The 15,252-nt window shown below is 37.4% G+C and overlaps 2 protein-coding genes across 4 annotated transcripts in view; both read right to left on the bottom strand.

The window, feature by feature from the left end:
- The window catches only part of atg16l2 (ATG16 autophagy related 16-like 2), a 63,433-nt gene extending 62,838 nt beyond the window's left edge, over positions 1 to 595 (bottom strand). For all 3 annotated transcript variants that reach the window (XM_079824647.1, XM_079824646.1, XM_079824648.1), the window contains exon 1: positions 197 to 595. In XM_079824647.1, the coding sequence (XP_079680773.1) occupies positions 197 to 326 (130 nt within the window). In that variant the 5' untranslated portion in view covers positions 327 to 595. The remainder of the gene's footprint in view (positions 1 to 196) is intronic.
- Positions 596 to 4,950: 4,355 nt separating this feature from the next.
- wdr62 (WD repeat domain 62) overlaps positions 4,951 to 15,252 on the bottom strand; it is a 61,893-nt gene continuing 51,591 nt past the window's right edge. The window contains exons 29-31 of the mRNA XM_079824538.1: positions 11,480 to 12,142; positions 9,553 to 9,635; positions 4,951 to 6,443 (exon numbers count right to left, since the gene is read on the bottom strand). Of these exons, the coding sequence (XP_079680664.1) occupies positions 6,183 to 6,443; positions 9,553 to 9,635; positions 11,480 to 12,142 (1,007 nt within the window). The 3' untranslated portion in view covers positions 4,951 to 6,182. The remainder of the gene's footprint in view (positions 6,444 to 9,552; positions 9,636 to 11,479; positions 12,143 to 15,252) is intronic.

Below are 15,252 nucleotides of genomic sequence, written 5' to 3'. Positions count from 1 at the left end.
TAGTAATAAATATAGCATATAAACCACATTCATTAATAATAATATATATGATATGTATATATGTATATAATATTCCATATCAACCATAAAGACATGTTAGATAGAAACGTCTACTGCATCCAAAACAGCAGTTTCTTCCGTCTCATAGCACTGCACTGCTTTAATAAGGGATATTAACAGTATTAATAAAGCTTACATGACTCTATGATATCCTGGAAGACGCTCGTCTGTGTCCTGTTGCGATTTTTCAGCTGTCTAATAATGTGACGCTTCCATGTTTCGCTCTGTTTAAGTTCAGAGTGTATCGCGCGCTGCGACGCAGCCATGGTCGTAAACAGTAATAAAACAACAACAATCTACTTTCTCAGACATAGTACATTAAGTGTACGCGCCGTCATCTGGAACTTATAAGTAAGTTTTCCATTCTTATGAAGCGAGTTCACAGGAAAGCGGCGGAAAGTCCTGCAGCTGTGCGCGCTGAGACGCGACGCGTCAATTCGGTGGCTGCTGTAAACACATGGAGGGACGCGCGCGCCCCGCCCGCTTCTGTCGCTGATGAGTAATCATGACTAATCTGTGCACGCGTTTCTAGTGTAGAAACAGAACGGACAGAGCGGCTGATAGAACTAAAGAGCAACGATAAATGGGAGTGGCCTATTGGCCCTGACGTCTTCTCTGATTGGTCAGATTTTTCTGTTTTAAATTATTTACTCTTATTATTTTTATTGATTAACATGTACATAAGAAATATAAACAATTTTAAATATATAAGGGAATAAGCATTTTTACACAAAGACTGTTGCGAGACTGATTTATGGATACGGATTTTAGTTATTAAAAGAATAAACGTTATTAAATTTGTGCGATCTCGCTTTTTTTTGTAGACCTGTAGAGACCCAACAACACATCTTTCATCAATAATTTTTTTCGCGATATTTTCAATTAAAAAGTCAAGTACATTTTGAATACAAAAGCAACCAGAACAATGAATATGAACAATCGTTTCTTATGATGTAAGTTGCAAAAACTACAGTTCACGTTTATTTTTTAAATTTCCCAAGTCAGCAGGGTATTATAAAGGAATTTGTTTGATAGTTTCGTTATAAAAAAAGGAAAATGCAAAAAAACACAACTTTTTCCAAAAAGTCCCATATCATGTGACATACGTTACTTTTCTCAGCGATTAGTCACGATGGACCAATCACAGTCGTTATTACAAGACGCGGTTCTTTGACAATTTATTCTGGGGCACATTTTGAATTTACAAGTCTGGTAACAATCCGAAGAGTTAAAAGATTTAAAATGTTATACACGAACTGTACTTAAGGGCCTAAAAACGTCTTTAAATGTGAATGCTGCTCATGGCGGCGCGGCTTTCTGAGCCACAAAGCGCCTCCTGTCGTGACCAACTTCTGAGTTCAACGGGAAGTGTTATATTTCTGAGTAACATTGCCACCCAATGCGGCGAAGTGGTGCAGCTGTACAAACACTTCCATCAAACACTCCGGCCTTCTTTATTTAACGGTTCAGCACAAACCTCGACTTGCACTGTGATTTAATGTGCATGACTGACAGTTTGCCACTACGAGGCTGAGTCACGCTTCAATGACAGTTTATGTATGACAAATTCTGTTGGAACCACGACCGTTTAAAATATAACATGTCGGGTTAGTCTTAATGTAACGCTAAGTGGCAAATATTGGGTAACAATTTATATTAATATTGTCCATTACAAAAATGTACAATGGTTTCTGCCTGCACACATAGGCTATATCACTAATACCATAGTTTTCAAACCGGTGTCTTGTTGTTGCCAACTAATTTAAAGGGGAAGTTGCTAAATTTGTCTTTTTTTTTTTTTAATTCAATGCCAAAAGAACATGAGGTATTACATACTCATAATATCACATTAACTTTAGCTGTCAGGAAATGAAAAACAAAAACAAAACATACAAACAAAAAATTACATAAAGTCCAGTGCTTTCAAAACATTACATGTTTTCATAGCTTTTACATACAATGTAAAGTCATTTACAAAGTGTGAAAAATTTGGTTTACATTGAGCCCACTTTTTTTTATGTATATGATATTTTCCTAATAAAATCAATAACTCTATAATATGTTGTTCTTTGCATTCTAAGTTATCATTCTGAGTATAAAAAAGGACATCAAATACACATATTTCTATCATACAATTCATTTTTCTATTAATAAAGTTTTCTAAATCTTTCCAAAATAATCTTGAGTAAATGCAGTGAAAAAACAGGTGCAAAATAGTTTCTTTTTCCAGTGCACAAAATTCACAGGTATATGAAATTTTTAACTTAAATCTTTCCAAAATGTGCTTAGCGGGATAAATTCTGTGAAGTATTTTGTAAGACACTTCCTTAATTTTATTATTAACACAAAACTTATTTGGCAATTTCCATGCTTTAACCCATGAGATATCACCAAATAAAGATGACCAAAAGAATCTTGCTGCAGGAAAAGACACAGAACAAAGAGCATTTCTTATATCCTTATTGCAACATTTTTGTTTTAAAACATTAATATTACCAATGAAAATGTTACTACAAAGATTGTCTATACTGATTTCTTCTGAATTAGAGTTCTTTAAGAGTAATGTCACACTCTTTGGAATCGCGTCAAGAACAACAGCAAATTCTCTCGGTTTAACTGGTAATTGAAACTTTTGTAGAAATTCAGTGTATGATAACAAATATCCATTGGCATTAAGCAATTGTCTTACTAATATAATCCCTTCATTATACCAAGTATGATAGAATAAAGATTTGTTTTTAAATAGTATGTCTTTGTTATTCCAAATGAAATAATTGTGTGGTGAAAAATTGTGCTTATATACCAATCTCCATGCTAGCAGGGCTTGTCTATGAAAATTGGCCAATTTAACAGGAATTTTGTCAACAGAAAAATTACATTTCAACAAAAAGTCTATGCCACCAAGAGTATTAAAAATATAGTTAGGAAATACATTCCAAAGACTATTTCTATTCTTCAAAAAATCTATTAACCATTTAATTTTGAAAGTGTCATTAAGTGTACTATAATCTAAGACCTCAAGTCCCCCTTGCTCTTTGATGTTACATATGACCTCTTTTTTTAAATAATGTGGCTTTTTTCTCCATATAAAATCATAAAGTAACTTATCTAACTCCTTAATCACTTTAGGAGGCACATCTAATGATAAGGAAGTATATACGGATCTAGATATGCCTTCTGCCTTTGACAATAATACCCTCCCAATTATTGATATATCCCTCATTAACCACAAATTAAATTTCTTTTTTGTTTTCTCAATAATTGGTTCAAAGTTCAACTGACTCCTCTGTTTTTCATTGTTACAAATTATTACACCTAGATATGTTAATTCGTGTTTAACAGGGATGTTTTCTATTTCTTTAGAGGAGCAGTCTTTAAGGGGAAACAATACAGATTTATCACAATTCATTCTAAGGCCTGATACAGCAGTGAATGCCTCAATATAACTAATAATTTTTCGTACCTCAAATTTATTTTTCAAAAAAATCACAGTGTCATCCGCAAACTGGCTAAGTTTAAATTCTACACCTAAAGCTGTGATACCATTATATTGATTTCTCTTTACATGCATTGCCAAAACCTGGGTAACTAATAAAAATAAAAAAGGAGAGAGAGGGCATCCTTGCCTAATGCCACGATGAATATCAAACCTTTGTGATGTACCATAAGCAAGTTTGACAGAACTATTACATCCATTGTACAATGTTTTAACTGCATTTAAAAACACATCTCCAAAACCAAACAATTTAATAACTTTGAAAATAAAAGCATGACTCACTGTGTCAAATGCTTTATAAAAGTCAATAAATAAAATTAAACTGCTAAATTTGTCTGCTGAAACTGAAATTTGCTAAATGACGTTGTGCGCTGACGTCATTGTGTAACCACGAAGCAATATATATTAATACATAAAAATATATTATTTGTAAAAATAGCCTAATTAATTTGATCATTTTTATTTCTAAATACAACATTGAATAATTGAACAGTCAAACACAATTACATTTTATGTATTTTCTTATTAACAAGTAAAACTGCACATTCTGAATAATTCTAGTTTTAGGCAGTGTATATATAGTTATATTATGCAACACTACGTCCTGAAACATACGGCACAATGTACTTTGTTAAAAGGTACAATATGTAAGATTTTTGAATTAAAATATCCAACAACCACTAGGACAATGTTATATATTTTATTGACTTGTGTACTTACATTATCCCGAATGTTCCCAAGAATATTTAAATCCAGAGAAATAATACATTTTATCCAGGACACGGACTGTGTCTGTGCGTCGCCTATTAATGACATCATATCTGCGTTACACTCGATTTCCGGTTTTATTTTGTAGAAACCATGAAAACAACAAAGATGCTTTAATATATTATTTTATTAGACAGAAAACGAATCATTGTTATAAAGCTCAACACGGTCAGTCTTATTGTTTAAATCTCGTTTGATAAAACAGCGCTGCGTTCGCCACATATGCATGAGCGGAAGAAGAGGAAGTGCTCGTCTGCGGCAGAATAAAAGCTCTGCCAAATCAAGCCATCGAGCCACGCATTTGTTTTGAATAAGCGACCTCCAGCGGAGACTACATATTGTGGCTTTAATATGAGGGAATTTTCCGTATTGATTTTTCATTACGTATTGTATTTTGTGTTATAGGGTTACAGGAAATGTCCTGGCAGAAAAATCGCAGCTATTTTACTACATATTTTATGTGAGAAAACTGAACGATTATAGGTACATGCTATAATAACAAGGTGTATCGTAAATTAACAATTATTGAACCAGCAACTTGATTGGCGTGTGATGGGTGTTCTGCTACTCCTCTCTCCAGGCTGATTGGCTGGCCTGGCTAGCTGGTCAATGGTTTTCTCTTTTTTGTGTATATTTAGAGGGGAAATGTGTGCCTTTTTATGTGCCCGAGTCACTTTTCAAAAGCTGCTAAAAGTGGCCAAATAAATTTTTTTTTAATTACTATATTTGTTGGTGCTTTTTGGGGAAAAAAAGCTGCTAAAGACCGCAAGGGAGTGCTATGGGTCTGTGGAAAAAAACATTTTTTTAATACATTTTACACATAATTATAAAACGTAAATTCATAAAATGAGCAAACTGCATCAGTGCTTTCCAGAACCAAAGGTAATTTACATATTTAAATATGAAACTCTTAAAATGAAAGTAAATGTTAAAATGTTTATTAAAAATGTTTTCATTACACAAATAGAAATATTAGATGAAAAACTTAAATGAAAATCATATACTTTGATTTATGAGTTTCATTTGATGTACTGAAATTACTAAAACTTAAAAAAAATTATCTGAAAGATTGACACCAAGTTCAGAATGTTAATCTTATATCAAAGCTTAAAAAAAATAATAAATGCAAATTCATTTTTGATAGACTGCTCTGGATTTATAATTTGTAAAAACACACAGTCTTTCAGAATCATAAGGAACCACAAAAAACAATCATATTTGAAATGTTTAATATTAAAATAGTGTAAATGGCTGATTAAAACATATTTACAAAGCTTTCCTAAAAAGTTAACTATACATTTTAATGAAAAAAGGAAGAAAGAAGGATTGCACATCAACATGACAAAGCACAATGAGCACGCCAGTGTCAGCAAACGGTGAGTGTCAGCCTGTGCTCTGGGAAACATCTACACGTCACGATTCAAAACAACACCTCGTCGCTATAGTCGGCGTGAAATGATGCGAAACTACAAAAGCATCAAACAGCAAGAACTTCAACACAAAACTCAATACATAATACAACTGTTTGCATTCCAAAAGTAACACTGTTTCAAAACTGTACATGATCTATGGAAAAGACAAACGATTTGGGGGGGAAGGAAAGGTCCTGAAGAGTTTGCCTTGATAAATCTCTAAAGGATAAAAAGATTTAAAGTGTATGTGGCCAAATACACTAAGGTATCGAAATGTAGTGTAAAAAAACAAAACACATCGTATAAAAGAGAAAAGTTTCAAATACGCATTTAAATGTTTATTTAAAAGCATAACATCGAACGAAAGACGTTAAAAGTTTAAAAGGTGCTTATGGGGGTATGGCGTTAGTTCATTTTTGGCCAATAAACCGACGGGAAGTGAGCCGTTACTCCAGTGTGGCCTGAGCTCCCTTTTCAGTCATTCGCACTAAGAGCATCTCCGAGTATTTCTCCAGGAGGGCCACGGTCCTGTCGTCCCGGAGCTGGCGGCCGGGAGAGTCTTCTGGTACGGGACGGGCCCTCTGGGCCGAGGGGCGAGTCTCCTGTGGGCACAGGGAGTGCAACTCGCCCTGTACGCCCACAAACACCTCCTGCAAAATACTCTTCATCTGTTCCTGCTGCTCCGACAACTCCGGGATGGAGCACAACTACAGAGAGGGAACAAACATCTCCACCATTAGAAGGATTTAGAAGCTCCTCCTTTCGCTTTGAAGAATGCTTTAGAACTGGGGTCCTCAAATAGCGTTTGGTTCCATCCGAACCGCGAAACATACATGACAACAGTAGCAACATCAAAACACAGACGCAGAAACAAGCAATCTCATATGTAATCACAAGCATGTGTAAAACAACACGACCATCAACATTAAACAGCATATAAATCAAAACTGCCCAATTAAAAATGTCGACCCAGGACGAGCTATAGGACTGTAAAGCGTTTATGGACTCCATCTGTGTTTTGATCATCGTTCTGAATCCCATCTCTTTTGATTATGATGTATATTGTAAAATCTAAATGTTTTTAGTAGATACTTAAAGAAAACATTTAAGCAGACTTCAAGAGGAAAACCCTGAACTCCCTTACAGTATCGGTTTTGTCATATGACCTTCTGCCATACATGGGTATCTGAATGTAAAGATCATAAAAGCCTGATAAAACCTCAGATCTTACCTTTTAATGCATAACCAACTGGGCAACTGATTGAATTTTGGAGTTGGATATTTATTTATTTTCCAGACCAACACTGAGAAGGAAATATAGGGACCTTTTGGAACGTTAACTAAAAAAAACCCAGCTATAGAATATCTAAAGAAACCGTTAATATGTTTTTGCTGTATTTCTGGCAAGTTAATTACAGTTTATATATACCGGTCAGGCATTACATTAAGACTTTTTAAAATTGTGTTGGTCCCCCTTTTGCTGCCAAAACAGCCCTGACCGTCGAGGCATGGACTCCACTAGACCCCTGAAGGTGTGCTGTGGTATCTGGCACCAAGATGTTAGCAGCAGATCCTTCAAGTCCTGTTAGTTGTGAGGTGGGGCCTCCATGGATCGGACTTGTTTGTTCAGCACATCCCACAGATGCTCGATTGGATTGAGATCTGGGGAATTTGGAGGCAAAGTCAACACCTCAAACTCGTTGTTGTGCTCCTCAAAACATTCCTGAACCATTTGTGCTTTATGGCAGGACACATTATCTGCTGAAAGAGCCACAGCCACCAGGGAATACCGTTTCCATGAAAGGGTGTACATGGTCTGCAACAATGCTTAGGTAGCTGGTACATGTCTAAGTAACATCCACATGGATGGCAGGACCCAAGGTTTCCCAGCAGAACATTGCCCAAAGCGTCACTGCCTCCGCCGGCTTGCCTTCTTCCCATAGTGCACCTGGTGCCATGTGTTCCCCAGGTAAGAGACGCACACGCACCCGGCCATCCACAGGATGTAAAAGAACACGTGATTCATCAGACCAGGCCGCCTTTTTCCATTGCTCCGTGGTCCAGTTCTGATGCTCACGTGCCACTGTTGGTCCTTTCGGGCGATGGACAGGGGTCAGTATGGGCGTCCTGACTGGTCTGTGCTGCCCCATACACAACAAACTGTGATGCTCTGTGTATTCTGACACCTTTCTATCAGAACCAACATTAACTTCTTGAGTAATTTGAGCTCCAGTAGCTCGTCTGTTGGATCGGACCACACGGGCCAGACTTCACTCCCCACGAGCATCAATGAGCCTTGGCCGCCCATGACTAGGGCTGGGACAATAAATCAATGCATGGCGAAACGAGAAATTATTCTGGATCTATTCTGATATTTTCAGAATGCATCGCAAATCGATTCTAAGCTTAGTTTTTAACAGGAAATTGCACTGCGTGTTTTAGAAAATACTGCATTGGCTCTGCTTGCTTCCAATTCCTTACACACACACACCACTTGAACCTCCTATAAAATAATCATTCATAAAAGTTCAAAAAGGTTGAAGTGCTGAAGTGTCATAAAAGCATTCTGAGGTCATTCTCAGACTCAGCCGAATGCACAAGCGCTCTTCTTCGTGAACATTTAAGAAAAAGGAGTGTGGTTAAAAATTAGCCTAGAGCACCATCTGCTTTTAAAAACTAAGCTCAGAATCAATTCGAGAGAGAATCGCGATGCATCGATTTATTGTTCCAGCCCTACCCCATGACCCTGTGGCCGGTTCTCCACTGTTCCTTCCTTGGGGCACTTTTGATAGAGACTGACCACTGCAGACCGGGAACAGCCCACAAGAGCTGCAGTTTTGGAGATGCTCTGACCCAGTCGTCTAGCCGTCACTATTTGGCCCTTGTCAATCTCGCTCAAATCCTTACGCTTGTTCATTTTTCCTGCTGCTAACACATCAACTTTGAGGACAAAATGTTCACTTGCTGCCTAATATATCCCACCCACTAACAGGTGCTGTGATGAAGAGATAATCAGTGTTATTCACTTCACCTGTCAGAGGTCATAATGTTATGTCTGATCGGTGTATATGCCCTATTTTTTCAGATGAATTTCCAAAGAAAATGATTTGAAAATTTTCATATTGCAATTTTTCACATTTAAATGTATATATTGAAAGTATGGTAAATACTGGTAAAATACACCAACGAATCACATTTAAAGATAAACGCTTTATGACTACCATAATCACCTGTGGTTCTCATTTCCAGTAGATTTCACAATGCCTTATTTCTCACCTTTTTTATGTAGAGTAACAAAACACAGGTGTTTGATATGCATGACCTATATGATCCAGGGGATATGAAGGCTTTTCCTTAGGCCGATCACATAGCGCTAAACCATTAAGCCGCATCAAAGTGGCTGCTTCGAGGACATTGACAGGCAAGTGCATCAGTTCATAGCCGAAATAAGAAATCATGGGCCTCACTGGTGGGTGTTTAGCTCTTTGGCGATATCCGATACCTTCAGCTGGATGACGGCTCTGGTTATGGGCAGCGCATCTTTTTTTTCCGGCTACGTACAAACACGCTTGCCTGTCAGTTACTTCCAAACGGGTGCTTTATGAGTTGTTTGATAAATCCGTTGTTCTGTTACTCTCCGTGCTTAATGTTTATCGGTCCTGGTCCATGTATTAAATTGACATGTTAAAGTCTAACCTTTAGTGCTATTTTACGGTTTAACTCTAAGGATCAAATAGAGGGTGAAAAATAACCATCAAAAACTAAGAGAGGAATTAAATCTGAAGAATTTAGAGAAAGACTCTGAAGAGAAATTACCTTGCTATAAAAGCCAGTTGCTTTATGGATGGTGTGCCAGAGTTCATTCACCATCTTCTTACACATCTGGACACTCAGCGACCCTGCAGAAACACCCAAAGACAAAAACATACAATCACCATCAGCAACTGCGGTTACATGCACAAAAAACACCCTGAGTTAATCAGAATTATATCAGTCATATTTTGATAAGCATATGTAAAAAGATTAACCAAATGGCAAAAACCAGATTAAGACAATATTCTGGTTAAAGAGCACCTATTATGGCATTTAAAATGTTCCAAATATTGTTTTAGAAGTCCCCAACAACAGTTTTGCATGCATGCAATGACAAAAAAGACTTTAGTTTTCTTATAATATGCATTTATTTTTTCCTGTTTTGACAGCGATTCTCAAATGATTCCTTTAGTGATTCACTTTTCAAAACCCCGCCTTTACGTGACGCTAATCTGCAGTGATTGGTCCGATGACCCAGTCAGTTGTGATTGGTGTAGTCAGATATTTTCAGAAACGGAACGCCCATCAAAGTCTTATAGTGACAGTAATTTGTTAATATGTGTCAGGAGTTATGAATATGAATTATGAAAACCGCGTCAGTACCGTTTGATTGTAATATGAGCCTCAGCTGATCTCATTCATAAAAAAACTCCTCTATTCTCCTCACGAAGACTCGCGACAAATCAACATCCCTCAAGGCTTTTAGTTCAAAAGTGTGCAGATGAGGAGACATATTGATAGATTCTCATATGTCTGTGTCAAATTTCTAAACTGAGGAGTATTTTTTATTCAATACTTCCTCAAAATGTGCAGAAGTAGCCTAATCATGAGCTATGCAGACTCTTGTGTGTTGTTTTCAATTCATCCTGGCAGCCGGAGGGCGCTCTGTGCACATGTGGTCCATATATGGTACACACAGACGAAGAAGATACCATGTGCCATAATAGAAATCCATAATAAAAGCTTCCTGAGATCACGAAACATGCAAATAGAGACATTTGAAGACTAATAAACACTCAATCGCGACGATGTATGGTTTGTCTTCAAGCCACTTAGTCTTCAAATGCTCATCCTTGGGCAGATGAAAAAAAGTTTGCTTTTGAGTCGCACTTCAGAAAACCGCGTCTCGTGGCCATGATGTTTTCTAGTTTTCACTGGCGTCTTGGAGCGCAATAAGTGGGCGTATCGTATTCAAATAACTTGACAAGTTGACGTCATCTAGTCAGAGAAAAAGCTTCGGTCTTCTAACGATTCTTAAAAATGACTCAGTCGACTCTTACTTTTGAAAGAAAATAACTATATATACGGTGCACTGTCATATTTCAAACTTTGCAGGATGTTTTTGTTCACTTAGATCTATGTTACACACTACATGAAAGGTACATTTCAAAATTCCATGATAGGTGCTCTTTAATAGAAATGTGAATCAGACCGCAGGCATAAACACATATTAATCAGAATTTTGAGCAATGCAAACACGAATGTGGATCTGTGTAGAAATATATGGCGCTATTAAAGGACAACTCCGGTGAAAAATTAACCTAGGGGTAATTAACACATGGTTTTCATGAAAATGATTTTCATGAAAACGCATCCCAGAGAATGATATACTCGGTAACCATGTGTTAATTACCCCTAGGTTCATTTTTCACCGGAGTTGTCCTTTAAGGAATAATTCAGCATCTATGGAGCATCTCTTTCAGAATAAAGACTTGACCAGGTTATTAAAACAACTGCATTTATGGTCAACTACTTCCCTGCCATTTAAAATGCATTATAGTATGAAGCCGGGCTGAAAAATATTGATTGAGATACCAAATTAAGACCATTCTGATTAATAAAAAAAAACTAAATTGCAAATTAAAAAATAATTCCCGGTTCAGTGTGCTTGTTTGTACGGTTGCCAAAAAAAAAAGACCTGTGTCCTCACCAAGGCAGTCGTTTTCTGTAGAATCCGCTTTATCTAGAGATACTGAGACTCGACCCGAGGTCTGTGCGTTCTCACATGAGCCTGTAAACTGCAGGTCTTCAACCACCTTATGACTGGTTTCAGACCCTGTTGAGAACCTTCTTGAAGTCTTGGGAGCCAAATTCTGCTCAATATTAATGATCTGCTTCCGACTCTCTTTCCCCAGGGACCGCATCTCTGTGGGCGTCACCAAAGCCTGGCGGCGCGGAGACTCTGAACGGTCGACTTTCCCTAGACGGCTCTTGAGCGACACCGGAGACGAACTGGCACGACTGGGGCCAACCAGGTCCAATCGAAGAGCAGCCCGAGCACTGTGGTTTCCCAAGGCAGGCGTCAGATGAGACGGTCCCGAGGAAAGGACTGAAGAGGAAGGTGGAATAATGTTCTCTTTGCTTTGCTCTACGGGTGGGTCCAGCGGCGGGGACGCTTCCTCTGACTCACACACGTTCAGACTCTCCACAGAGTTGCTCTGCGCTTTCTTAGCGCGGGAGCTTGCAGTGGGACCCATGTAGCGGGAGCGTGTAACGGATGCATCACACGTGTTGCTGGCAGATTTGGTGGCAAGAATTGCTGTAGCATTGACAGTATTATGAGCTTTGGGGTGGATGGTCTTGTTTGAGATCTCTGAAAAGAACAAAAAGACATTCAGATTGGTATTCTTTTAATAAACTTCAGATCTAGTATGCATTTGTAGCTGGAAGTTCAAACCCCAGTTGCACTAAGAAAACCAAGAAACAAGAAGAGGAGTACAAACTAAAAGAGATAAACTAAACATGAAAGCACAACCCCTATATAGTAGGGAAGTATGCGATTTGGGATGCAGCCAAAGACACCCATGTGAAAAGATTCTGATTTGGTGACTTTAGAACCCCAGACATTAAAAACCACCCAACACACACACACATTTCACAGACCTCCCAGAGCATTTTTCCAGCGTGACAAAGACATGTTTTGGCGTGTCAAAGATTTCCGAGCAGCCATCGAGGAACGTTTCTTGGTAACTGGAGGACAAGATTTTTAAATGACTAAAACAGTGCCGGAACATCTGATATCTTCTAATTCAACAGCATTTCTGAGATGACAAATGTTTTTTAAAGGGTTAGTTCACCCAAAAATGAATATTAGCCCATGATTTACTCACCCTCAAGTCCTCCTAGGTGTATATGAAATTCTTCTTTCAGACGAATACAATCAGAGTTATATTAAAATGTCCTTGCTCTTCTAAGTTTTATAATGGCAGTGAATGGGATCCCAACATTTTAATACCAAAAAAAGTGCATCCATCCATTATAAAAGTAATCCACATGGCTCTGGGGGTTAATAAAGGCCTTCTGTAGGGGTACCATTTTTTGGAACTACAAAAAAATTAAATACGTTTTGGGATTGTGTACACAAGTTCTCTGTGATTGCCCCGAGGAAAACATATTACAAGAAATATTATATCTTTTCGGTGTAGAGATTTCAGACCCTGTTTTTATCAAAAGAGTAGGTCTCTTAAAAAACAAAACCCATATCTTAGAGACCAGGAATAATTTTATGAACCTAATATAAACCCTTTGACCCATGTCTTTGTAATTTGTTATCCACTGTATTCATACTGAACATTTATGTTACCAGTTATTTTATCTCAGTTTTAAATTGATATCACAAAACTGGATTTGTTGATGTATATAAGTTCTCATTTATGTATACTCTGATGCTGCTTAATGTAGAATATTTTAATTGTTTTGATTGTTGTGCTATATTGTAAATCGATAAATAAATAATAATGACAAATTTAAAATAAAGGTCTTCTGGAGCGAATCGATGGGTTTGTGTAAGACAAATATCCATATTTAACGCGTTATAAAGTAAAATATCTAGCTTCCAGTGGACTATCTTCCGTATTAAACTTACAAAGAAAGTGTAACTGGCGCAACGATGACGTTGGACATAGCGCAAGCGTTTTGAACTGCGAGAGGCGTTACACTTTCTGTGTAAGTTGAATACAAAAGGTGGTCTGCCGGAAGCTAGATATTTTACTTTATAACGTGCTAAATATGGATATTTGTCTTACACACCCAATCGATTTGCTTAAGGCGGCCTCGGGGCCGTATTAATACATTTTATAGATGGATGCACTTTTTTGGGCTTCAAATTTTGGGCTGCCATTATAATGCTTGGAAAAGCCAGGACATTTTTTACATAACTTTGATCTTATTCGTCTGAAAGAAGAATATCATATACACCTAGGATGGCTTGAGGGTGAGTAAATCATGGAATAATTTTTGGGTGATCTATCCCTCTAAAAGGCTGCTAAAGAGCTCAAACCAATAGAAGTACTTTGTAAAATGAATACCTATAAAGTCCATGTACTCTTATGTCGCTTCTCCACTGCGCGGTACGACTCAGTACGGCTCGCTTTACTCTTCCACTGCAGTTTAGTTCTGTTTCAAAGTGGGTCGGGTTACTATATCGGTACAGCTCGCTTAGAACCTCAACTGAGGTGGTACTATTTAAGTGAGCTGTGCCGAGCCATACCATGCAGTGGAAAAGCGCCATTACTGAGCTGGCAGATATTTAACATGGATCAGATTGCCTCATTGGACCAGAAATGGTGAGATCACATGACCAGTAAAATATTAAGTCTTATGGCCCTGATACAAGTCAAACGAAATCGAAGAATGAACTGATGTGGCGTAATTTCAAACAACATGGATTTCATTTTAGGCACTTTGAAACCGCTCGACAAAGTGCATTTTTTTCCGAAAATGTTCCCTCTGGTTGGGACATAGAGATGACAATATGTAGGTGTGGCTCTGATGCTCTGCCTTCTTTAACATGGAAATCTTCTCCGTTACATTTCTCCTGTTCAGTCCATTGCAGTCAGACATCCACAAGTAAAAACATGAACACTAGGGTTGAGAATCTTTTGGTGCCTCACGATTCGATTCTCAAATTGTAATCAAATTTTGATTCGATATATGCATTGATTTGATTGTAGTTTACAGTTGCGTGTTACTTTTCTTATTTGACTACGGTAGACAGTTTAATAGGCCTAGAAGAAGAAAAAAAAACTCACTGAATGAATTAAAAACCTTGAAATTGTTTTTTCTTCCCATTTTAGTCAACCCAACACTATAAAACAAATGTAATTTAAGCTGACTGCAATCACTACACATGACCTGCAGTCTTCTGAAACTTAGTACATAAATAAAATTCCTTGATCCAAAATAAAAACTTTAAATATAAAACAGTACAGTAACCTGGATATATTTAACATGCCGTAAGAAATACTACAGAATTGAATCAAATATAAAAATGAAACTGTATATTCTTCGCTGTATGAATTAAATATACATTAAATGTTGATCAAAAAAAAAAAAAAAACACTATGAATTAATGAGATGGATGGCAACAGTTTATTAGGCTGCTGTCCCTTTAAGAACAAATGCATACTGGATCTAATATACTGTTACACATCCTATTTGCTCCCATCTGTTTATGTTCACATAAGACATAACAGACTGTATTTATGTGAATACCCCACATGATGTGCACTGTGTCTGCATTTGACCATTCAAGCGCAATTCAAGGGAAATTCGGGATTGCATGCATCTGAGAGTCGGCATCTGTGCCTGAGCTTCAGCTGTGTCTGTCAGTCCTTTTTCACACCTTGTGATCAATAACGCTCTAAAGTGGCAATAACTTTAAGCAGTACAGAGAAGTTTAAGTGGTGTAACACTTTGGAATAT

The sequence above is a fragment of the Gobio gobio genome (genome assembly GCF_949357685.1).
Source record: "Gobio gobio genome assembly, chromosome: 8".
Classification (NCBI taxonomy): domain Eukaryota; kingdom Metazoa; phylum Chordata; class Actinopteri; order Cypriniformes; family Gobionidae; genus Gobio; species Gobio gobio.
The sequence above is the reverse complement of the archived record's forward strand: the minus strand, read 5'-3'. Positions and strand labels throughout refer to the sequence as shown.